General features: G+C 37.9%; 3 protein-coding genes across 4 annotated transcripts in view; 2 read left to right on the forward strand and 1 right to left on the reverse strand.

The window, feature by feature from the left end:
- Positions 1-19,269, forward strand: part of vsnl1a (visinin-like 1a) — a 27,037-nt gene extending 7,768 nt beyond the window's left edge. Inside the window, exons 3-4 of the mRNA XM_077552355.1 lie at positions 13,425-13,640; positions 16,732-19,269. Coding sequence (XP_077408481.1) covers positions 13,425-13,640; positions 16,732-16,929 — 414 coding nt within the window. The 3' untranslated portion in view covers positions 16,930-19,269. The remainder of the gene's footprint in view (positions 1-13,424; positions 13,641-16,731) is intronic.
- Positions 19,270-19,592: 323 nt separating this feature from the next.
- On the reverse strand, positions 19,593-21,564 carry sf3b6 (splicing factor 3b, subunit 6). The gene is made up of 4 exons (XM_077552356.1): positions 21,401-21,564; positions 20,906-21,024; positions 20,160-20,298; positions 19,593-19,990 (listed from the first exon to the last, which is right to left on the reverse strand). The coding sequence occupies exons 1-4, from the start codon at positions 21,428-21,430 to the stop codon at positions 19,901-19,903; spliced, it is 378 nt and encodes a 125-aa protein (XP_077408482.1). The 5' UTR covers positions 21,431-21,564; the 3' UTR covers positions 19,593-19,900.
- A 1,982-nt stretch (positions 21,565-23,546) lies between these two features.
- The window catches only part of tdrd6a (tudor domain containing 6a), a 28,147-nt gene continuing 26,048 nt past the window's right edge, over positions 23,547-25,645 (forward strand). For both annotated transcript variants that reach the window (XR_013289344.1, XM_077552060.1), the window contains exon 1: positions 23,547-23,844. The gene's annotated coding sequence lies outside the window, so the exon portion shown is untranslated. The remainder of the gene's footprint in view (positions 23,845-25,645) is intronic.

Genomic DNA, 25,645 nt, shown 5'->3' on the forward strand with positions numbered 1-25,645 from the left:
TGCCAAGAATGCTCAAGCACATTGCCTAAAAAGGCAAATATGACCGTTCTCTAAACAAGAACTGTTTTTGAGTTTATACTGTACCTGCTGCTAATTTGGACTGGGTTGTGATGTGAAAATACATTACATGCAATGAAAACAATTTTTGAAAATTTTTTTTTAAAAAAATTAAAAATAAAAAATAATAAAAAAGAAAACAATTTTTGAGTTAATAGTCGTCCTTTTTTAAATGGAGAAACATAATCCAAAATTCTACATTGTAAATCCATTTTGATTATCTTTGAGAGAAAATAAAATGGTTACCGATACCAGCAGATTGTAATCTGTTAAAACAATTAATTAGCTTAGTCTGAATGTGTTCAAAAAACTTTAATGAATTGCGAGGCTGGATTAATCATTTCTAAAAAATAAATAAATAACCATTTTAAAAGACAAAGCTTTCCATTTCCAGTTCTGATCAAACTGCTGCAGCAATTATTTTGATTTTAACTCATGAGGTTGATCCTATATATTAATTCTAAGAAACAAGCATTCACAGTGCTCTTGTATGTCAAAAAATTATTATATTTATTGTTCACTCATTTTGCCTTCACCCCTCTCAGCATAATGGACACATTGCATTGAAGAATTATCATTATGTTGATTATAAAATGATGATATTAGACAAGACCTATTGGCATGTTCCCATTTGCTGTTCCTGTATCTGGGCAGAAAACCAACAGAGAAGCCGATATTAGATTGGCCTCTACTCACATTAATATGTAGCCTACTGTATCTCATTAAGCAGCGGGTGTGAATTTATTCAATGAAATTAATTTCATTTAGTTCTGGTAAACAGCAGTGATTTTGGAATTAAACTGACAATGTGACAAAATAACAGCAATATTAATTTTGACCCTCACAACTGGGAGGGATTCTTTGAGAAACATTAATACTGCCTGGCATCCTGGCATTTTTAGAAGAAACTAATTTGTATGGAGTGTGAAATTGAAATCTACAATTTTAGAAATTAAAGTAAAGTAAACCGTAATATTGCTGCATGATAAAGTGACACTCGGTAAATTGGAACATAATTGCTGGGTTACTCTGAATGTATTTGTGTTTACATTAGTCTGTTTTATTTAATTTGTGTTTAATCACATTATGAGTTCAGATGCCAGCCTGCATTGTGAGTAGTGTAAGAATAACCATTAATCTTTTATAACCGGTGCCAGGAAATGCCAGAGGGTGCTGCAGTTACATAAGACCCTCCTGCACAGGCACTGAGGTCACAAGTGCACTTCCTTTAAATGCCAATGGAGCTCATGCATCAGCTCCCAACCAGAAAAGAAAAGAGACATATTTTTGCATCATGGTCTTCAAGCTTTCAGTTGAAAAACTCTCAGTTGAGGATCAGACACCATGTGAACTTTCCATATTGACTCAATGGTCCTATCAAAATTGGTCAATTGATTTCAATTTGAATAACCCAAAAATATTTTTTACAAAAAGGGAAATCTGCACACAAAAAAAACAACACGGACCTGTAGGTTGGAGGGAAAATCCCATTATTGATGCATCCTATTGTGTTTCTAGGCAACAGTGAATCCATGATAGGGCTTTATTTAAATCCAGCCAGCTGATAAGTGGAAGAACGGCCTGCTGTGACCTCACATTAACAGGACACATTGTTCCTGTGAAGAGTAACTGTGACTGTGTGTGTGTTTATGGATGATGGGTGTGTTGTTCATATTTGGTTGGAGCAGTGTTAGCAGGAAACCAAGGGGCAAAGACAGGAAAAGTATGCATGTGTGCTTGCATTATTTATTAGTCATTAAATCCTATGGAGTCATGCGACACAGCAACGAGAGATCAGTTGTGTTACAAAGTGTATGTGTGAGCCCGTCTCATTCCTGCATGTATGATTGGTATACACCCCTGTGCACTCAGATCTTTTTTTTTTTATTTACTCTACTGTGCTTAATTCTGTGCTTCCCCCCCCCCCCCCCTGCTATGCCGGATTTGCACCCCTGATGAAAATAGAGACCAATGTGTTATAGACAGAGGTGGCAAATCCAGGTCCAGAAAGTAAAAACCCCGCCACAGTTTGACTTTAGCCCCAGGTGCTAGCTAGCTAGCTTCCTAGCTAGCTTCCATGGAGCTCGTTAACCTGCTAGGGACTTAGCTAGCTAGCTAGCTAGCTAGCTCCAGAGGCTACAGCAAAACTGTGGCAGGGTTTTCACTTTCTCGACCTGGATTTGCCACCTCTGGTTATAGAATTAAAAAGCCTTTATCAATTGTTCAGACATCTATTCATTTTCTTATGCCAATTATCCTCATTAGGACAGTCGTTGGCAGCCAGGACTGGTCGCCAGCCAGTTGAAGGGCACAGGAAGGCAAAGAACCATTCACACATTCAGATTGTGAAATGAGAAGAGATGGTAGTGTGATTTTAAGTGTCTATTAGTATGTTAAATTTAAAAGGCAATGGCTTATTTAAATCTGAGATGAGGAAAGTGAAATCCCTTCTCAAGTCAGACTCCTGGATAGATGAGTGGAGTGTGGGGCATAGTCCTAATTTTATCAGGCATTTGATAATGTAGTCTCAGTTTTAGAACCCGTTTCAATCATCCTTGTTAGTTTTTAATTATAGTTAGTCAACCTCACCCCATTTTTATTTAGTCAATTTGTAGCTGATTATAAATCTAGCATTTTAATCTTTATTTTAGTCCAAGAAAACATCATTTTATTTGTCTAGTTTTAGTCAACAAAAACTGTCTAGTGTATTTTTTGTCAGCAGATAATGTTAAACATTTCGGATCTAAAACAATTTTACATAAAAAAAAAATTAGTATCTTTTTTTATGAAAAACAATTTCACACACACAATTACAGTATATCAACAAGTGGCTACTATGGCTCTATGCTACAAGCTAGTAAGTTAGCCAGCATTAGTAAGCGGTCGGGAAATTAATCAAATAAATTGTTACATACTGTTGCTTAATGTAGATTCAGTGTTCAATGTTGCGTTTGATTTCCATCTAAATTCATGTAAAATCATTTTGGTCAATTACACTGAATGAAAAACTTTGACGTAGAATTCGAAATTAGGTTAGAGTTATGCAGTGCTATTGTTGACACCAGTGCAGCCAAAATGGATGGGTGACTAGATGTGACAATTCATTCACTGAGGCACTTATACATCAGCGTGTGAAATTTCACATCCCAGAGACATCAGATCCTTTGTAAGTCATTTGGAACAAGAGTTGGTGATGATTCCTGAAACACTGGTGTGATAGTTTGTCCTAAAGTTTTTTTTTCTTTCTCTTTGATACCTAACACACGTCCAAGGAACGTCATGAAGATTTAACAATCATAACTTTCTGACAATGACTGTAGCTGAGTAAAGATTATCCTTGCAAAGTCTACATTTTTCAAATGAGCCTTGTATTGAATGTCATTACATTTTGGGAGTGGAAATTATGTTGTAGTTGTTTGGCCAGGTAGTGTTCAAATGTCAGTGTAATGCACTCTTATGTCAGTGTCTCTGACCCCTGCCTCATTACTGTAATACTGATGCAAAACCATGCATAGTAAACAAGAGGTTTTTTTTGTTATGTTTTGCTTTTTAATGAGGCTCCAAAGGTTCAAAAAATGTAGCATAACAGAGCAGAATCCATCCATGAATTGGAGCTATTCTTCTTGCACGCTTCTGTGTCTGTATGAGTGTACAGTATGTACTGTATGCTGTGCTTGTGTGTGTGTGTGCGTGTGAATAATCAACAAACACAATGGGGCAAAGGTAGAAGGCCAGATGTTGACATCATCTGGCCCACCGCTTGTGTCCGTGAGGAATATTTACCAGAGCAGAAAACCGTACAGTGACTAACTTTTTCCAGTTTACCATATTTGGAAAATTCCATGCATTCATACAAAGGGAAGCGGGAGTCTACACTAGATGACTAAGGGTGAGATGTGATTTAGTCATATTGACATATTGACACAGATCCATTTTCCATACCAATTGTCCTGGTCAGGGTCAGCTGGAGCCTGTTACAGCCTACTATCGTACACTGATGAAAGGCTACATTTTAGACTGGTTTCCAATCAATTAGAGGGCACATATAGAGACACATTTGCACCCACACGTCACCGAGTGGGAACCAAACGAACGCTGCCTGCGTTGAACTCAGATGAGTGAACCAGTACTAGTGTGACTCATTTGCACTCATGTACTTAGCATACATGATTTTGGACTTGGATCCCCCAAATCAGCACACTGTGAGATTTGAATGTGAGAAAGAAGTACTGAAGTTATAGTTTTATCGCTTTCTAAAATTTATTTTCCTCTCTTGCCCAAGTTTGTTTGCAGCTCCTTTTGGATGTTGATTATTTTTTGTGCAAAAGACTTACGTTTTCCACTTGACCTCACATACAGTAGGTAAACCTGTAATTACAATGGATGTTTGCACTTTCATTATGTAGCTCCAGCCCACTCCCCTCATGGGAACCCCATAACAAATAGTCACACTGCCACATTTGTAAGCATCCCATTATGGAGGGTCATACAACAATAATAGTTAGAAACCACAGACACTTTATCAGCGTTATGCACTGCATCCAAACACACTCGAGGGGTTATGAATATATTAAACGTACTGTAGTTGCATACTAATATATTTTTTGCTGTCATTATTTCTAATAGTGTAGTTGTTAAAGTCATACATGTAAAATGTCATGAGAAAAAAAAAATATATTTAATCAAATGTAATCTTTTTTTTTTCAGACCAAAACCAGTCCGAGTACTCAACTCTTGAGTAGGCACCAATACTGATACCAGTGCCAATGCCAATAAAGGTTAAATTCATACACAGTTAATACTGCCAACATATAAAAAATATATAATAATCAGGTGGCTAACCTAATTCTAATATATTTGTTCATATTACTTTTGAGTTAATTGGTGGAACATTGACTTATCATAATAATCAGTAAATACAGGTTTGTAAGGGAGTAAGGTATGACAATAGTTACAGTACATCAAAACAGTTATCCTATGCATACAAACAGTATATGCAAAGAGTAAGGATAGGCGAGTACCGATACAAGGAATCTGTCATTGTTTTTTGGGGGGGAAATTTATGTACCAAATGTACTTAGTAGTATCAGCACTTGGAACAGGTATCGGAGACTACTCAGGAGTTGAATACTCGTACTGGTGTTGGTCTGAAAGAAAGTGGTATCAAACATCCCTAGCAAAGACAATACATACTAAACTATACATTACATGTAGACTATTATGGACTTATGCATGTACCATCAACAATCGAGGAGGAATTTGAACAACATGGTGGCGCTGTATAAATAATGCGACCACATTATGGACATCCTGAAAATGTAGAATAAGAGCTTGCGTGTCACTGTTGCATCACATCACACACTACACACTTAATTCTCAGTCTACACTCTCTTGCTTCCGCTCCTATCTGGCTTTGTCTTTGTGCCTGAATAAGCGTGAGAAGGCTGATGATGAGCGTTTAAAAATCACCTCACTCAAGCTGCTTGCGGATGTTGCCGGGCAAAGTGCGTCACAATGAGCGGAGAGTAAACCCCAGGTTCACCTGCCAAAGCTGGCATCCAAGCAATGAGTCACTTGGACTTGTTGTCCCGCTTGGCTGCCCGTCGGTATCTGATTTTGAACACCGGCAGCACAGGAGGCAGGAAATGACAACAGTGTGAATATTGCATACTTGTCAGGTTGTGATGTTGCCAAATTCATCCCTCAAGCCAAAAAAGGGAAATCTGATAATGCAGTCAAATGTGCACACAAATTCCTTTTCCAACTATTTCATCCACTAGGTGGCAAATCCAGGTCCAGAAAGTAAAAACCCTGCCACAGTCTGGCTTTAGCCCCAGGTGCTAGCTAGCTAGCTCCCTAGCAGGTAAACAAGCACCATGGGAGCTAGCTAGGGAGCTAGCTAGCTAGCATCAGGGGCTAAAGGTAAGTTAAAGGTAAATTCCACTGATTGTCACACCCAACTAAGTGGGGGCGAAATTCGTTCTCCGCATTTGACCCATCCCCTGAGGGAGCGGTGAGCAGCAATGATTGCGCTCGGGAATCATATGGTGATCTAACCCCCCAATTCCAACCCTTTATACTGAGTGTCAAGCAGGGAGGCAATGGGTCCCATTTTTAAAGCCAAACTGTGGCAGGGTTTTTAATTCCTGGACCTAGATTTGCCACCTCTGTACTTGTTTCACAATACTTCACTGTTGGACTAGTGCCATAGTGCTCACTACAGTAGTTACAGTGAAAAGGTGCATTGCAGAGTGGGTCACCTTTTTACTCGCAACTGCCACCTCTGGCCTAAAGCGTAACTGCAGCTTCTGTGTCAAGCTCGTGCATGGTATGCGTGCAAGTACGTGTCCTTGAATAAACTCTTAATTTTTGTCTTTTTCTTGGAGTCTGAGTTGGAATTTGGGTTGCACTCGAAGCCGCCCTCTTCTTGTTTTTTGTTTTTTTCAGTTTCCATTCCAATTGTGTCATATGCTAGCTAACACAACACTGTTGGTCAATATTATTTTCATGTTTCTTGTGTAGATTGTGATTAGGGTAATTGCCTTTTTAGGATCAATAAATTAATCTGAATCTGAAATATATTAACTCTTTTACTGCCAAACGTTATAATAAATACATAAATAAATAACCCTACAGTGCCAGCCGATTTTGAGCATTTTCACTCATCTTTCAAGGCAAACAGAATATTGTGTGCTATGACTACATAAACATGGTGGATACCATATGAAAGATTGGATTCAATTCTTTCATTAGAACATTTTTTTTCTACCTTATTTGTTCTTTAGTAATCACCATTTGAAAATAGGTAATTTGAGTGACATCAAGCGAAAATTTAAAAAAAATAAGAAGAAAACAAGCTTTTTGTGAAAATATAAATTTTTTGCACAACAGCCAATTGACACTAATATATTTTGTTTAGTGGCGCTCGAATTAGATTTAATGTGACAAACGCTTTGATTATTCACGTCATCCTTCAAAACGTTCTATTTCCAAAGATCCGCCATGTTTTCATGTCATTTGATATTCTGGGAGCCCATTGAAAAGAGGTACAATGCTGCCACCTGCTGGCCATAGTTACTGGGTGTTTTGGGATTTTTCCAACCCATTCGCAAAGCAGAGCTGCTGCACAAGACGTTGCACTGCCCATTGAGAGAAAAAAATGTAGTTGTTGTCAATTGACGTTATTGGCGGTATACAGTGGCTGTGTCCTTAACATCAATTGACATTTTTGGAGGTAAAAGAGTTAATATTATTGCTGTCAAGCGATTACAAATTTTAAACTAATTAATTGCACAATTTTCCATAATTAATGGCGATTAATCACAATTAATCGCATTTTTCTACTTCTGCTTCTACTTTTTTTCTACAAAGCTTGTAGCAGATATTTCTTGAGTCAAATCTTGGAATTAATGTAAAATCATAAAACAGAATGTATATTTATAATCAAAGACTGTTCTAATAGCTTTCTTTGATTCTTGACTAGAATTCCATCCATCCATTTTTGGAACCGCTTATCCTGTCCTGTAAATGACAACTGTTGAAAAAAATATCTATCAAAATGGACGCAGTCTTTTTTCTCATATAAACAATTCCCAAAATCTTTCGCGTACAGATTTAGTTGTGCCCATGAGCAGCACACTTCAGAAGGGTTGATTTGCGAGGCCCCGTGGAGAGAACTTGAGAAGGGTATTTTGCTCTGAGATTATATAAATGTACAACTATAGCATATTAGTTTAATATGCTATTTGACTTTAGCTGTGAAAAGTGCACAAATTACTTGAAAACTACCTATAGTCCGTGTTTGTTCATCTGCTAGTTTAGTTGCAGGATATTGGCCGTAACAGGAATGAAATAAAACTGAGCTAGCTGAGTTAATTTCTCTAACGCTTTAAATAATTTAAATTAGTTAATACTTTTGACAGCCCTAAAATTTTCATATTTATGAAATAGTTACTCCAAGACTGTTTAGCATATCTGCTAATCTGAGCGTAACTAAGAACTCATCATATTGGAGTGTGTTTGCTTGCGTGTTTGTGTTTGTTTGGTGTGCCTGTCTGTGTGGAAACCCCGAAGCCTTGGAAGCAGTGGCAACAATAGCAGCGTGCTGGCTGAGTTTCAGTCTCTGCCTTGCATGTCATGGAAGGTTTATGTAAGCGGGAACGCCGGCTACTTCCCTCTCACGCAGACCCGCTCGAACACACACAATCACACGCTGTAAATACCCCCGCGATGGATTTTGCATATACTGTATTCCCGTGCTCTGTCCCTCCCTAGCCTCTGTGCAAAAAAAAAAGAAAAGAAAAAAAGAAATCTTAACAACCGTGAGCGGCGGCCAGTGCAGTCAGCCTGAAGTCTTGCTGGATACTCCAAACGGGCTTCACTGCACCTGACAGTGATCCATGAGACTAAGGCATTATTTATGCAGCCCTCTAGCTACACACAAGACTGACAGAAAGCAGAGGAAACAATTGATAGTTGGAATGTGATTCATTTTACAGAGTGGTAAAGACAAAGTACGCATTTCCAGGGCCTCAAAGGGGAAGTCAAGTAAAATACTTTCTTTACAATATGTTCTCCACTAGTCTAAACACAGCATTCTGATTAATATTGTTTTTGTGGAATATGAATTGAGCAGCAATCCACCCGTTTTTATCCATCGCAGGGGGTGGTCATTTTACAACTTGCTGTCGCCAGAAAATGACATCACAGTTCCCCAAGACTCAAGTAACGAGCAATCACGGCTCACCTGTTTTCTGAAGCTGAGCCGCCATTGGTCCTTGTCTGAGCCCTGCAGAACTGGTTCTAAACAACTTTACTGAAGTCAATTAAGGAGCTTCAAAGTAGTGCTTTTCCACCATCTTGTGGCATCTGTAGATATTTATTAGGGGTGTCAAAATTAGTGCATTTATTTTGAGTTCATTCAAAGTTTCTTGAATGCCAGTAGTTTTTTAACGCACAATTAATGACCGCCCCCTGTACTGGGGGAATTAGAGTTGCAACGCAGCAGACACGTCCACGTCAAAATTGAGCAGTAATAAATTTAATAATAATGCATGTATTTAGGGTGACTAGGATCAAGTTTTATTTTACAATTTTAAAAATGTGCAGAATTTCACAAGTTACCTCATATTAAAGATTAGATAGCTACAAAAAAATGCACTGAGCTGTCACCAACATCTTACAAATGCAATTATGCCATCTAGTGGCAGAAAAATTAGTTTTTTACAGTACAGTGCATCTTTTTAATTTAACTCAATTTTATGAATTATTATGAAACTACTGTCTCAATGATTAAATGATGCAGCCATATTTCTATTAGTTTAACATTTTTTCCCACTTTTATGTTAACAAGAGTATGAACACTTAGGAAAAAAATTACATTTATTATACATTTTATTATACATTTAGAACAGATATGCGATTTGTGATTAATCATGAGTTAACTATTGAAGTCATGCGATTAATTACGATTATCGCCGGACACCTCTAATATTTTTATTACATTATTTCTTTGGGGGAACTTCAATTACGTGCAGATTCTCACTATTCACAGCGGTGCTCTGTCATTCTTGGGCGAACACTGTATGGAACTTCAGTGTTGCTAACTCACAAAAAGGCAAGTGTCACTTTTGAAAACATAACCGTAGGGGGCGGGTAGCTCCATCCAGCATAACAGGATGCAGAATTGAAAAGGCAAGCAGAGGGGGAACTTTTATTCACTACAAATTGGAGATTTTTTTTCTTTTCTTTTTTTACAATTTGGCTCCATTCGATCCTTTTTAGTTCCCAGATAACTGCTGTGGAATATAATCCAGTTACATGCAATCTGCAACTCCCCAAACTGCAAGAGAATGCGCATAGAATAACTAAATCGCCCCATTTTAAATCCTGACCCTTGCAAGCTCATCACTGGAAGCTTTTAAGCTGCAAGATGTCTGTCCAGCTTAGCTGTTATCTGAAGAGCAGCAAGCAAACACAAATGTAGATCTGGGGGCTGCTGCTAAGGGGGTTATTTTCAACCCAAACTTGCTAAATCCTTTTCTCACTTCCTGATGAGCTTCTTTGTGCTATTTCACCAGTGTGTGTGTGTGTGTGTGTGTGTGTGTGTGTGTGTGTGTGTGTGTGTGTGTGTGCGCGCGCGCTCCATCATAGACTGAATTATGCATCTGTTCTTCGATGTTGCATCCAGTCTGTGAGAAATGGCTTTCACTGAAGTGCGACTCGTCAAGTGTCTCCTCCTTTCCCTTCTCTGCCAATCAAAGTGTTTGGATGAGCACCAGTGCCAGCTTGCTGCCTGATTAGAGAGGCTTTAATGTTCTGCTTAACAACAGTGTGTGTATGGGTTTTGCGTGTGTGTTCTCCAGATTGGCCCGTGCCAGGCTCCCACGATCCACTGATGTTAGCTCTCATCAAGCCAGCTGTGTCTGTATAAACTCTGACATTAAACTTGTAAACCCGACCTCATCTCACAACCAGGAACTACAACCACTGGGAATTAGACAGACACATAGGTGGTAACCACTTAAGCAGGAGTCCACACATAGCTATTTTTAACTTGTGAGAGACCCCCACAAATGTGTTTACTGCTTTGATTTAATGTGGTGTACTTGAGAAGACCAACACAGCACATCACGCACAGTCTCCTCCCTAAAAAATAAATCATTAGAGGCAGCAGAGAGCAAACATGGCTGGAAAATTAAAAATAATTAATAAGAATTGTAGCTGAAAAAGAAGCTAGGCTAACTGTTAGCTTCCTGTACCGAACTAAGCTTTCAATATTAACAATGCAGAGTGCAGTCCAATGTTATTATAGTTTTGGAGTTTTCATTTTAGTTAATTTTTATTTCGTTTTGCATGCCTGTTTTTGTATTTAGTTTTAGTTTAGTTTTAGTTAGTTTCAGTTTAGTTTTAGTTAGTTTCAGTATTAGTTTTCGTTTTTCAATGTGTATCAGTTATGCGCAATATTTAATTATCACCATGGTAAAATGAAAAAAGTAAGACATTTCTTACCGAGCGTTGAATTTTGGCTGAGTTAAATGCAAAAGCAGGCGAGCTGAGCCATTGGAGCCAAAAGTCAAGTAGGTAAATTTGTCGCCTAGGAGCGACGCCATCTGAATGAAGGTGCTTTTCTTTTAACTGCTGCTAAATGATGACAATTTTAGTTAGGTTTATAAACATAAAATGCAGTTTCAGTTCATTTTTATTTTTTAAAATAATTTTCTTTTTTTTTTTATGCTAACGAAATAGTTTTTTTAAATTTTTGTTTTTTTTTGGTTAGTAAAATAAAATAAAATAACCTTGGTGCAGTCTTGTGAACTCACTAAGTATGGTCTTCTAAAAAGAACGCACTTCCTAAATAAGCTAGTCTCGTTTGTGGAACGGCTCGCTGTGTACTTGTGAACTTCTCATCTGGCTTTGACGTATTTCCGTTAGATTGTAAAAGGTAAAAAAAAAAGAACTGATACAAAATGCATCTTGAGACATTCCCCTAAATCCGTCTTGCTCTGTCTTTCGCCGAGATATTCGTTCGCTCACGCAAAATAAGAATTGGTGGTAGGCTTGCAAAGCGTGGTCTCGGCCATAGTTGACATGCATGTGCTTTGGCTGCATTCTATTGTATAGCGACATCTAGTGGTCACTGTCAAGAAATGGCTTTATAGTCATGGTGAATGAATGGCTTGTAAGACTTATTGTACAATAACTCAACACAACCAGATGCTTCTTTATTTCTGTCCAACAAAAGGGTAAAGTAAGTGTAGAGTACTTGTATATGACTCCTGAGGCACGCCACTCACAATATAATCACGTCATATTGTCATCACAAAGTTAACCGTTTTGCTGAGTGCCTTGTACACTTTTCATGTGAGGCACAACAGTCTCCATGGGCAGTGCGTGACCTTTGACAGCATGTAAAGCGGGATTTCAGTGCTCATTCATCTAACAAGTTAAAATGACATTCCTGCTGCCACTTTGTGCTTCTAAAAGTCAAAGCACTCCAGTTACGGAAATCTTACAGTCTCTTGACACCCTCCACCCATTCGTCCTACTTTTTTCCCTCCCTCCTTCCCTCCCTCTCTCTCTTATGACTTTACATAAGGCACTGTTTCATAACTTTGTAGATTCATAAGGGGCTGCGGTTGCTTCTTCTCTCCGTCATTGCTTCATTTGCTTTCGTCCTCACGAAAACCCAACCCCACCTCGCCTGCTGTTCCCTCTTCCAGGGTTTGGCAGTACTTGACCACCACAAATGAAGGGGGGGGGGGGTGGTAAATGTGGATTGGGGCGACAACAGAACAAAAAAAAAGAATACATTTATTCCAAACTCTACTTTGGGGATCCGTGTTGATGCCATATTTCTCTTTTAGGAGCTTCAACTGTTCCTCTTTCTTTTTTGTGTCCATTTTCTGGAATGCCTGTTAAACAAACACACAAGACAAGAAAATTTAGCCATGCGAATTGAGATTTAACTACATGGTGCAAAGATAAGAAACAGCCTATACAAACAGTGACATCTAAGATTATACATTTAAAAAACTAAATTAAAATGGAAAAAGCAAAAAGCTTGTACATACCCTGTTTGCGTTGTAGTAGCGAACCACCAGGGAGCGGTTACACACGTTGAAAGCCTGACAGGTGATCGCAAGCATTTTTTGCATCAAAAATATTTTCATAATCCACATAGGCTGTTCCTCTTGCTTGTACCTCCTGTCAAACAAATTTCACCATCATCATTTTTTTAAATAGGTTTTTATTGAACATATGAACACAAAGAAAACACATTACAAGTCTAAAATATATATTGAAGTAGGAAGAAAGAAAAGAGGTTATATGTTCAAAAGGGGTAGAAAGAAGTTAAAAACTAGGGGTGTACCGATCACATTTTTCTGGCCGATCCCGATCTTTTAAAAAGTCTCACCTGCCGATACCGATTTTTTTCATTACAAGAGACATATACCTTCAGTGTCCCAATCTTGTTTTATTGGAAAACATTGAACAATATCGGTGAAATAATACAAATGGGTTGTTTCAACTGCACATGAAGTAGTTCTCTGAAATGGAAATGAAAATCCTATTAGTCATCTCAGCATACCAGGACAGTGGCTGACTTTGTCAGACCTCTGAGGAGGGAGATGAGATTGGTGGAGAAGATCAGTTTCTTTTTAAGGGAACGGCCGATCACCGATCTTCCAAAATTAAGGAAATCAGGGCCGATAAATCCGCAGGCCAATCAATCGGTGCACCCCTATTAAAAATGTATCTAGTCCTGCTTTTATATCCTAATATGGAAATACTGTATTGTGTGGTTTGTTAACATTTAATCTAACAACCCCCCACCCCACCCACCACCCCACCCCCACCACCTGTAGTTTTTTCCTTACGGTGACGCGTCCAAGTTCGCCCAGCACGCCTTTAGGACCTTCGACAAGAACAGCGATGGCACCATCGACTTCAGAGAGTTCATCTGTGCGTTGTCCATCACATCGCGGGGCAGCTTCGAGCAGAAGCTTAACTGGGCCTTCAACATGTATGACCTGGATGGAGATGGCAAGATAACACGAGTGGAGATGCTGGAGATCATCGAGGTAGGAAGTCAATGTCTTTAAATTGGATTAACGAACGAACTTTGCGCCTATTGTGCAACTGTTATATGAAATATACATGCTGGATTTTTGCAATTAAATGTCAATTCTAGGGGTGTGCCAGGAATCGATTGTCATAAGAATCACGATTTTAAATGTCCCAAAATCGATTTTATTTAAATTATTTTATACTGTCTTTCCCTTGTTTGTGTGTGCTTTTTTTGGGAGTGCTGTTTATGTTGTACATGATTTGGCCACTTAGGGGCAGTGTGGTTGCACGCGTTATGATACACTGTTAAGTTGTAGCCACATTAGAGAATAGAAGGAAAAAGTCACGATCAAGTTATGGCAGTAAAAGTTGTTGTTTTTTGCAGCATAGGAAGAGTTTTTGCCGGTGAGTAATCTTAAAATGCTTCGATGTATACATTCCTGAAGCGTTTTGTATGAACAGACGTTCTTTTGAGTGATAGAAGTGCTGTGAGTAGCGCGCTGGTTAGCATTAGCGAGTCAGACCGGAATAGATCATGACGATGCTTTGTACATCTATAAATTGAAGCAGAAATCATTGTCAATGAAATCATTTGGAATCAAAAATCGTTCTGAATCAAATTGCAGACCCAAAAATGGGAATCGAATCGTGAGACAGTCAAAGATCCCCACCCCTAGTAAATTACAAAAAAAAACAAAACAACGATAGCGCAAAATAAGGTGAATACAGGCTTCCTCGGTTTATGACTTTCTCAACAAACAGCATTTTGAGGTGACAAGTGGGGCACAATAAACAACAATACACAATAAAAAAACAACAATATTATGAATATTAGAATAAGACGTGCTCACTTGCCAAACGTGGTTCCCTGCACAAAGATACTGCAATGAACCTCAGTTTTATTATTTGCCATGGAGACATTGTGTGAAACTATGGAGTCCCTGACAATGAGACACCACGACCAGAGATAAACAAGGGAGCCCGTCGGTATGAGTCATCCTATTCGCCTGCTGGATATCTTGGATCTTGCTGGCCAATTCATACATTTCATTCCAAGCCTGCGGCTTTTTGTCTGTGAGCTCCAAAAACGGGCAAGTGGAAAATCAGGGAGGTGTGAACCATGCACACAAGGAGTTTTCATTGGCCTGTAACACCTCCTAGAGGGCGCGCAGAGGCATAACAGCTGTTATGATGATGACATTACGAATGAACAATACTGAGCTCTTTAAAAAAATAATAATAATAAATGATGGAAGGGGCCACAATTTGTCATCAACTCTACTAAGGGGCCACTTCCTAACAAAGATGTATTACAAATATGCCATTTTGAAGAAGCACAAAAAATATGTGCATGTTTCTAATTTTTATGTGAAGAAGATGATCTTAATATATTGGAATGTTTAAATCATATTTAATAGATCTACTCCTGCAAAGACTTTGAAGCAAACCAAAAATCAACTCTGAAAGATTTTAATGTTATTTGTGTTCCCATTTGTGAGCACTACACTACAGATATCGTTGATATCGTCATGACCTGCTGACATCTCTTGTGGCGGTTTGAAATAGTTAATGATGAGACTTAGAGGACAATTTTTCACATTTTGGTAAATTTTTATTGCCTCAAGAGGGTTCTGTTTACAATGTCCCACTCTTTTTTATTTAATTGTTTTGGTTGGGACATCTCTTCTTCAGAGACATTTTGGGGGCTGTTTTTTTGTTTTGTTTTTTTAACCAAGACTTAGCTAGCCTGTTAGCTTTGTTCACATAGCTTTGCTAATTTGTAAACTAACTCACCCCAAAAAAATGCTCAATTAGCAACTAATAACTGGAAGGAAAAAAAAAAAGTTACGTTTTGAGATAAGAACCTTTTTTTTTTGAATGCCCAAAACTGGTCTTTTTTTTAGACAACAGATTTACCACAACTCATTCTTTTAAATATTAAGAACATCAAACAACGGTCCATATATTGGATATATTTTGCTTTTCCGAGTTTGCTGACATAATGTTCCTCGCTGAAGTCCCAAGTTTTTTTTTGTGTGTTGTCGTCTTCTGCGGAAGTTGAAAAAATGACCAGACTAATTATTTGCCAATAATATGTTCTATGCAGCCCAACTAGTCTAAATATGACATTCTGATTAATATTACATTTGTGGAATAGAAGTTATGAATCAAAATCCAGCCATTTTTATCCATCTCAGGGGGCGGCCATTTTGTCGCTTGCTGTTGACCGAAGATGACATAAATGTTAATCAGGGCTCAGATAACAACCAATCACAGCTCAGCTTCAGAAAACAGGTGAGCCATGATTGGCCGTTGCCTGAGCAACATTGATGTCATCTTCAGTTGACAGCAAGTGGCTGTCACGGTTGTGTCACGGAGCGGCGTGGTGTCTGTCGAGGTGAGGCGTAGAGGACCCGAAATGCAGGGAGGCAGGAGAACCACGGCAGGAGTGCGGGTTAGACAGTTGTACTTTATTTGAACAACACAAAACCAAAAAGACAAAACAAACTCCGGGTGTGACCGTAACAAATGGCAATGATCCCACAAGGACTGATCACCACCCGGGAACTAAATACCCACACAAATTAGGTTGATTAGTCACACCTGAGGCCAGGCACAAGTGGCTGAGAGCCCGGATTGGTCAGCCTGCGGAAGGGCAGGAATCCACTCAGGACCAATCGGGACCCTCAACCAAAACCCGATCCTCCCAGACATGACAGTGGCAAAATGGCCGCCGCCTGAGATGGATAAAAATGGCTGGATTTTGATTCATAACTCATATTCCACAAATGTAATATTAATCAGAATGTCATATTTAGACTAGTGAGGTCACATATAACATATTATTGTCAAGAAATGTTTAAGGTTGACTTTCACTTTAAATGTAGGGGGTAAAATGAAGAAGAAATTTTCAATAGATACCTAAGTACGGTAACAAAGTATTTGTCATCACTTCCCACCACTGTCCAGAATATTTGTATACAAGTTAATACAAGTGTTCCCTTTCGGTGAATTACTAACTACAGATAACGATGCAGATTGAAAAACGAGCTTAAACAAAATAGAATTAATATGAAGACGCCCTCATATGTTCCATCCTTGCAGGCAATCTACAAAATGGTGGGCACGGTGATCATGATGAAAATGAACGAGGACGGGCTGACGCCCCAGCAACGGGTGGACAAGATCTTTTCCAAGATGGATAAGAACAACGACGACCAGATCTCGCTGGACGAGTTCAAAGAGGCGGCCAAGAGCGACCCCTCCATCGTATTACTCCTGCAGTGCGACCTCCAGAAATAAGGTGAAAGGCGAGCGCAGCAACCCCGATAAGACGCCGCTGCCGCCACGGACTGCACAGAAAGAATTTCACGTTCCATTCAGTTTGCAGCTATTTCCACTGAACAGAAAAAAAAATGCTTGGACTACCTTTCAATGGATCTTGCTTCTTGTGTTTGAAACACTCGTGTGCATGAGAATGTTATTTGCTTTAACAAAAGATAAACACATAATGACACACACACACACACACAATACGCCACTGTATATTAACACCACTCACAAGTAATATATGAAGATATATAAATATATATTTAAATTATTTAAAGATCAAATGCCAAAATGTGAAGTGTGCAATGCCGCCCCCCTCCCCCTCCAGTTCCATTCTATTGGAGCATCAATGATGTGCTTCAATGGATTTGCCGCTATATTCTATTTGTTGTTCCACTGATGCTAGCTGTGCGTGTTTACTAAAGTCAACCAAACCAAATTCCTTTGGTAATGCATCTGCCTCTATCCGTCAAATATTAGCTCTAGATAATAAAACAGAGAGGTGATTTGCCCGGCGTTTCCTTCTCAAACATGCTTGTACTGTCAGTTAACAGAAATATAAAACGGCAAAATAAAAAATAAAAATGTAAACGTAGTTCATTTGCATGCCTTTAGGTTCTGCCTTAAACTCTCGTCATTTTGCATCCTGCGATCGAAGACAAGAAAGCCTTATCAAATCTGATACCTGCGAGGAAAACATTTTTTTTTTTACCAAAAAGGGTGGGGAACCATATTATTGTGGAACTCCAGTTGTGTGTGACGTTTTTGTTCCTGACTGCTTTAACTGTGAGAGCATGTGTCTTTGTAGAGTAGCTGTAGTAGATGTCGCTAAGAATCCAACCCCCGGACCTCGAGCGACAAAATACATCTTCGTTACAAAATGGCATGCTATTGATTTGAGAAGATTTAAAGGGACAAATAAATAACACTTTAAGTGATAAATAAGAAAAGACGGTGTGAGTTCACCCTAAACTTCCTTGATCAAGGATCGATCAATTAACGGGGTATATGCTAAGGAGGCGGGACTTCTCTTTTTTTTGTGTGTGTGTGTGTTTTGTGTTTCAAACATACACGTTTGAATCAAAGACAAACATATACAAAAATTATGGCTTTTGTTATAGCACACTATGAAATTCTAAGAGGAACCGGTATACAATGAAAATATAATACACAATAAACTAAAATACAATGATTAAAAAAAACAGCTAGTGCTTTTAACATAACATGCATTTGTCAATTATACAAATAAGTTTAATAGCATTCCTATTTTTCATCAGTGTAAAGCTCTTCGAAAAAGAAACAAACTCGAATTGACATTTGTGTACCCCAAAAAATAAATCCTGGAATTTCCGGGTTTCACACACTTGGGCTGTTAGCGACGTGTGGGCCGCGTCCGGTTGCTTGCGCTTCTGCCCTTGTGCCATTCAGTTGCGCGTTCCCGTCGACGTGTGCGAGTGTGTCCCTCTCAATTCTCCGAAGCATTTCGGAAAGCTGCGTGTGACATACGGAAGTCCGTGACATCTACCCCATAGATTCTGTTTTAAATATTACATTTAGATGGGAAAAAATATGAAGGAAAGTGCGTTAATCCACACATTAAATTCCAGACTGATTTTTGTTCTTAACAGTCTGGGAAGATTCTGCTTTAGACTGCGACCCGGATGTGACTGAATCAAGTAGTGCACTCCGTTTTGTTTCACTTACTTCGACATTACCAACAATTCCACATCATTGACATTCTTTCCCATCTCCTCGATGAGCGCCAAGAGTTTGCAGGTTGCATATCAGGACAAAGAAAGAAGCTGAATAGAAGATAATTAGTGTGAACAAGGGAGTTTCACTGAAAGTCAGTGGAGGACATCCCTTCTAGTAGAGATACGTTCAACAATTTAACCACCTTGAAACGCAACCCTTTTGTACTTTTTTAATATGTCTCTCTCATTGTGTGGATGCAAAGTAGCCAGTGTCGCGAGAGTCAATGGAAGTGCGGTGCCTCCTGAGAGAGACCATCATTCATTACCTTTCAGTAAATAAATCCACCCTGCCCACTTGAACGCAACACAGCTGACCGAGTGTTTCATTAACGAGGGGGTTTAACCTTTACACAAACTATTTTGTCTTCTTTTTTTTTTGGGAGGACGGGCAGGGAGGTGTTTCTAACTACATGTCTGTTATTGCGATGATCAAGATGCCAAATGTAAGCAAAACGCAACTGTGTATGAGGATTCTTTTGTAGCATGTATTGTGTTCCTGACAACATGGCTGCACTAAACCCTGTGTTGTGATTTAATCTAATAAAAGGAACTCTATGGGCTTCTTCACCTTTTCTTGCTGAACAGCACAGACCACACTCACCAATAAAATAAGAATAAACTTACTGTTAGTTTGTTAATATAAACCAAACATTTTCTCATGAAATAGAAGTGCAAAGTCACCAAATTACAAATATGCTTCTTCCCAAGATCCAAACTTGAATGGCATATTATTACCATAACATGAACACATATGATAATGGGAAAATGGATGGACGTTAGGCAGACTTTAGTGTAAAATTACACTCACGATGTTGGTGGTTAATCGGTCACTATTTCCACTTCAGCAAATCTAAAATGTGTGAGCGAGGAAGGAAACAACACTTAACAAAGAATATTTATTTTAAAGACAGTGCAACATTATTTCTGTCCAGACTGATTAAAAGTCAGGTTGCTGAAGAGGAAAACTCAAGTCACGTGAAGCAAAGGGCATTCCTGCCCTTTATTTCCAAGGCAAGTCTACCCTTAACATTTGCACATGCTGAATTAATACAAAAAAAAAATCCTCATATCAACAGAATAAAAATAATTAAAAAATTTATGTTAATTTTCATAAATGTGGAAGTACTTGACCACCACAAATGAATTGGGACAACAGAAAGAAAAAAAAAGGACTAAATATTTTCCAAACTCTACTTTGGGGGATCCGTGTTGATGCCATATTTCTCTTTTAGTAGCTTCAACTGTTCCTCTTTCTTTTTTGTGTCCATTTTCTGGAATGCCTGTTAAACAAACACACAAGACAAGACAAGACAATTTAGCCATGGGAATTGAGATTTAACTACATGGTGCAAACATAAGAAACAGCCTATACAAACAGTGACATCTAAGATTATACATTTAAAAAACTAAATTATGCTGACTTACAAAACGGAAAAAGCTTGTACATACCCTGTTTGCGTTGTAGTAGAGAACCACCAGGTAGCGGTTACACACGTTGAAGCCTGACAGGTGATCACAAGCATTTTTTGCATCAAAAATATCTTCATAAACCACATAGGCTGTTCCTCTTGATTCCGGTGTGTTACCCCTAAAAAGGAAAAAAAAAAAGCACAATGAATAAAAGTTGATACCGTATGTATCCTTCTAGGGGGAATCCATGAGTAATCTTCAAGTGTTTTGATTGTATATTGTTGAACTGTAAGTACTGATATCTATTATCCAAACAACTTTTCATCCATTTATATGCCAAACCTCTTACGACATATCTCTCTAATTTATTCATTAGTATAGAACGATCTATAGTATCACATGTTTTTTTACTTATTTATAGAAATTCCAACAGTGAATTTTTTAATAGCGATGTTAGTAGATATTGCTTCTACGAGTTCCATGACTGCCATTGAGGTTGTCCGTTTTTCCTCTAAATTCATATTAATTTTCATTTAAAATCTTATGTTTTTCAATAAAATTGTCCAGTCTATATACAACTATTTTTTTCTAGAAATTTTGAGAACTGTGGCAACAGTGATATTGGTCTATAATTAGAATATATGTCTTTCTCCATTTTTATGAATAGGAATAACTTTTGCTATTTCCATTTTTGATGGAAATATACCGGCTTCTATAGTTATACATGTATATATTTAAGACACACGTTTAAATGGCACTGACTCATCAATATTTGTATTACTTACGTTCTGATTTGACGTATTGGTCCATATTTCCCAAAGATATCATACATTTCCTCCGCTGTGATCTTGTAGGGAAGGTTCCTAATGTAAAGGATTCTGTTGACCTCTGGTGGCAGTCGTATCTGCACAGATTAACAAGACATTCACAGAATAACAACATTAGAGTTTAGCTCCATCTGACTTTGGGTACAAAAAACAACGAACGTCTACGTTCCCGGAGCATGATGGCTACTAGTGACGTAATTCTACATGGGTTTAGGAATCATTCATTGAGAGGCATAATAAGCACCGATAACTCGCGTTCAGTAAAATTAGTGGCGAAAATGTATATTGTTAAGTAAAATTCCCGGTTCAATAGGCCTCACTTTGGTAATATTGCGTTGGTGGGCTATCTAGTTAACAAACAACAGCGTGCTAACATTGCGAAATGTGTATAAAAGAGTTACATTTACATCCGAATAAAATAAACAAAAACAGCTTGAAGTAATAAAAACTTACGTTAGCGCGTTTCGCTGCTTGCATAGCCATGATGAGTATTCTTGTATTTTGGGGAGAAAGTCAGACAGAAAGAGGTAAGCTAACAACACTTGTGTTTGGACGACGTCAAGGAAGATGGCGCCCTCGCCTGTTGGTGTGCCACTTCCCGTGACGGATTTGGGCTTGTCTGCCCCCTACAGGATAAAAGATACAATAACAAATGCACCGTTTTTGCCTTATGACAAGCAGAAACAACCTTAAATCAAGCCAAACAGACTTTTTCCACCAAGGTGCATACAATCAAAGAATGAAATTGAAATTATTTGACTTTAACATTAAATGCACTAAAACCAACCCATTGAGTGTAGTGTCAAGAGGCACTATAGGCCTACTTTCTTTTTTTAATTTTTTTATTTCCCCCCCTATTTTTTCATCTATCGTTTGAATACAATAAACATTTGAAAGCATAGGTTTGCAGTTTTTGTAAGTCGATTCCCTTCCTAGTGTCTTGAAGTTTATTTTGAAGCAGCGTTTCAAAATGTCCGTTTTGCAAGAAGTTTTTCTGTCTGTCCCTGACTGGAAGTCAGCAAGTTTTGAGAAGCTTTGGTTACGCTATCCATGACATGTGTTCTTGGGGAGTTTGCATGAGGACTTTACAGTATAATGTAGAAAGGAGATTAAAATACTACTACTACTACTACTACTACTACTACTACTACTACTACTACTACTACTACTACTACTACTACTACTAATAATAAATTATAATAATAAAAAGACAGCAATCGAACCAGGGAACCAAAAGGCATTGACTATTATAGCGCAGCGTTGATCGGAATAAGGATTTTTTTTTTTTTTTTTGGGTCAGCTACAGCTTGAAATGATTCATGGCGGGTGCATTGTGTCTTGTGCCAGGCTATATATATTTTCCCCCCCAGTATATTTTTTCAGTTAACATTAATAGCATTTTTCAAAAATGTTTTGTTATGCTCATGGTGTATGATCCAGTATTTTTTTATTCTTCTCAGAACGAAAACCATGCAAGCAATAAAAAAGGGAAGATATTTTGTGTGCATTTTTCATAATTTTGCCAAATGATCAAAACAAATATTGAATATTTTTTTTACTTTTGTGCTTCTACTGCTGCCTACCATCAACACACACCGCTCCCGCCACGCAGTACTTTCATCTATTCTTACACCTGTAATTTAATTTGTTATTGCTAATTTTTGACATTCCGACAAAATGACATTGAATGCACAAACAAACAAAGTTCGCCAAAGAATAATAATAATAATGATGTAACTTCCACTATGATACAGTTTTTTTGGGCTCCGAAAAATACAACTGTATAGGGAAAGTTTGTTTATCTGGTCGTACTACAAATAACAATAGGCGTAGAAGAACCGTCTTCCAGAAAGAGATTACAACATTACTGTATGTTATTCTGCATTAGAATATGTTTGTGGATTATATACCATAAAGGAAGGTTTGGCTCCTACCAAATATATTTCTGATTATGAATAAAGTAAAATAAATATATTTTAAATTGATCCATAAATTCTATCCAGCTAAAACTTATAACTTGTAAGAAATTTAAAAAAGATTTTGATGTGAACTGTAGCTTTTGTGACGAGTGCCCTGAAACTGTTGTACATTTGTTTTGGTACTGTCCATCTGTCAGTTTGTTTGGGCAGAAAGTGTGCGATTTCATTCATAATAACATTGAAAAGGATGTTATGATTGCTTGGAAAAATGTATTGCTTGCTTTTTTAAAATAGTATAGAGAAAAATAATTTTAACTATCTAATAAATGTATGACTTTTAATGTCAAAATATAATATTCATTGTTGTAAATTCTTTGGAAAGAAGCCATGCTTTACAGCCTTTTATAGCAAGTTCAGACAATACATTTTCTCAATCAAGTTTTCTGACAAATAAAATACAAGACCCTAGTATGTTGCAGCATGGCCTTTTTGTTTTTTTCCACTTTGTTTAGTATTTTACCTTTTTCTTTGTTTTGTATTTGTTCATGTTATCTTGAGTGATTGTTTCAATTCTATTGATATTGTATTGATTATCTTTCGATGTTCATATTTGAGAAAGTTGTGTCGTCTGTTTGCAATTTAAAAAAGAAAGAAAGAATGTAATTTCCGGTTTGCGAAGGGAAAGCAGTGGGCGTGTCTTTTACTAACAAGCTACAGTAGACATCGAGTTACTGTCGATGTTTGTTACTTTTAGATCACTAAAATTGGGTTTGGCTCACTTTTGCGCAACATCGCACAGCATTACAAAAACCTGGACTAAAATAACAGTACGAGTTAGATTCTGCGACGTTTGGAAGACTGCTAGTGCTAACTACCTAGTGCTTTAGCAACTGCTTGGATTTTGGCGGAAGCTCATCAGTGAAACAATCGGCGCCTTCTGCACGAAAGTACGCCGTAACACGAAGAAAACAACAAAAGGTGAGATGGTGTGTATGCAGCAACAAAACTTATGCCAAGTATTTGAAAATCTTCTTGCCCCCTCGTTTTTTTCAACACCAGAGTGCGATTGGAGGCCTTAATTGGTCACAGTTGTGTTCGATGTGCGTCAGAGGTGAAGCTTAAGTATTTATTATTTAAAAAAAATTACCAACACAAGGCCGTGACACTAAGCAGAATGATAATCACTATTATTTTGATTGAGATCGAAATCAAGGTTATTCATTGATTTTAAAAGTTAGTATTTTTTTTAAACTATTAAAACTCAACTACTCAAAAATATGATTGCCTTACGCCCATCGATTCACGTTGAACACTTTATTCTTTAACACTTCTTTTTGTCAAGTCTAGTAAATATCCTGTAAAATTTAACCCTTTTGCATTTTCATTCTTCATTTTCAAACTTTAGCATAACATTACCCTCGTTATCAGATTTATTTTATCTTGTTACAAGTCAGAATGACTGAACAGGCATTTTCTTTGTTGCCATGTTTTATTTAATATTTGTGCCTATCTGAAATGCCTTGTAGTTAAAATCCTATGCAAAATAAAATAAGTGAGTTTTTAGACAAATCTCTCCTATAGAGACTACGTGATGTTAGAATCACAGCAGGAGATTTGTTGGCTAAAACAGCTTATTTTAGTAAGCCTGGTTTGTTAATAAGTATAAATAACCGGAAACTAATGTCAGCAACAAAGTGTGCAGAGTCCATCCATCCACCATTTTCCGAACTGCTTATCCTTACAAGGGTTGCGCAGGCGCGTTGGAGCTTATCCCAGCTTTCTACGGGCTGTAGTCATGAGTAATCCGACGGCTGGGGCACTTAAGCGCTGCAAACTAGCACGGCTAGCTTTCTGCTAGGTGCTGGTGGGTTGCTGCCACCGCTAAAAGCTGACAACAGGCGCCAAACAAAAGAATGTAATATGCACGATATTGGAAAAATATGCAATGTAGTGGCTGAATATTGATATTTATATTTTTATTATTTATTGAAAGAATTAAAAATTTTCATGCGGCAAAATAAGCAAACTTGATGAATTCTTAGTTGATTAATTGTAATTACTCGGGATGCACCAAAAAAATTTTTTGGGGCCAAAACCGAAACGCTGAAAAATAAATTATGACAATTTTTTATTATCATTGCATTTATTATAATTAATTAAAATTATAATATTATTATAACATATTTAAGCCTATTTAGCAAGGGCATTTTAACAAAGCACAATATAAATGGAAATGTGTCCACACCACAGACATCAGAGACATGTTGGCAAATGGTACATTCAACACCAAACACGGGGTGAGCAACTGAGCATTTTCTGGCGGTGCAATTGCACTATATAGTCAATGTACAGTAGTTCGCACCGGCGGGCACGGATGCGTGCCGTGCGGTGCGGATGACACATTTGTAGGCTATTTGGAGCACATTCACATATTCACCAACGTTTATAAAAAAAATAATAATAATAATTTGCACTAGCCAATTGGCTTTGGAGAAGTTTTTACTTGTTTAAAACTGTTGATAGCAATAGTGCTAATGTTAGCTAAAGAATTTAGCATGGCCACCAGAATGCAAGTGAAAAAGTGGACGCGCTCGAGGGGCTCTCATCAAATAAAATAAGGAAGGCGCTGCAGGCGAAAGAGTGGCTCACTTTTAGTGCAGTACTTTGCAGCGCTCTCTTTTTTTGACATAGTTTACCAAGCGACCCTCTCTTTCTTCGGTGCGCACAATGAAGATGCCGGTACTCACAAACGCCAGCGAACAGCAAGGCGGACACTCTC

The sequence above is a fragment of the Vanacampus margaritifer genome, chromosome 19 (genome assembly GCF_051991255.1).
Source record: "Vanacampus margaritifer isolate UIUO_Vmar chromosome 19, RoL_Vmar_1.0, whole genome shotgun sequence".
Taxonomy (NCBI): Eukaryota; Metazoa; Chordata; class Actinopteri; order Syngnathiformes; family Syngnathidae; genus Vanacampus; species Vanacampus margaritifer.

Excerpts from the sequence above, each read along its gene's own strand:
- sf3b6 (XM_077552356.1), bottom strand. The coding sequence starts at position 21,430 with ATGGCTATGCAAGCAGCGAAACGCGCTAAC. Across the intron at positions 21,025-21,400 it reads AAGCAGCGAAACGCGCTAAC|ATACGACTGCCACCAGAGGT; the intron begins GTAAGTTTTTAT and ends TAATCTGTGCAG. Across the intron at positions 20,299-20,905 it reads CCAATACGTCAAATCAGAAC|GGGTAACACACCGGAATCAA; the intron begins GTAAGTAATACA and ends TTTCCTTTTTAG.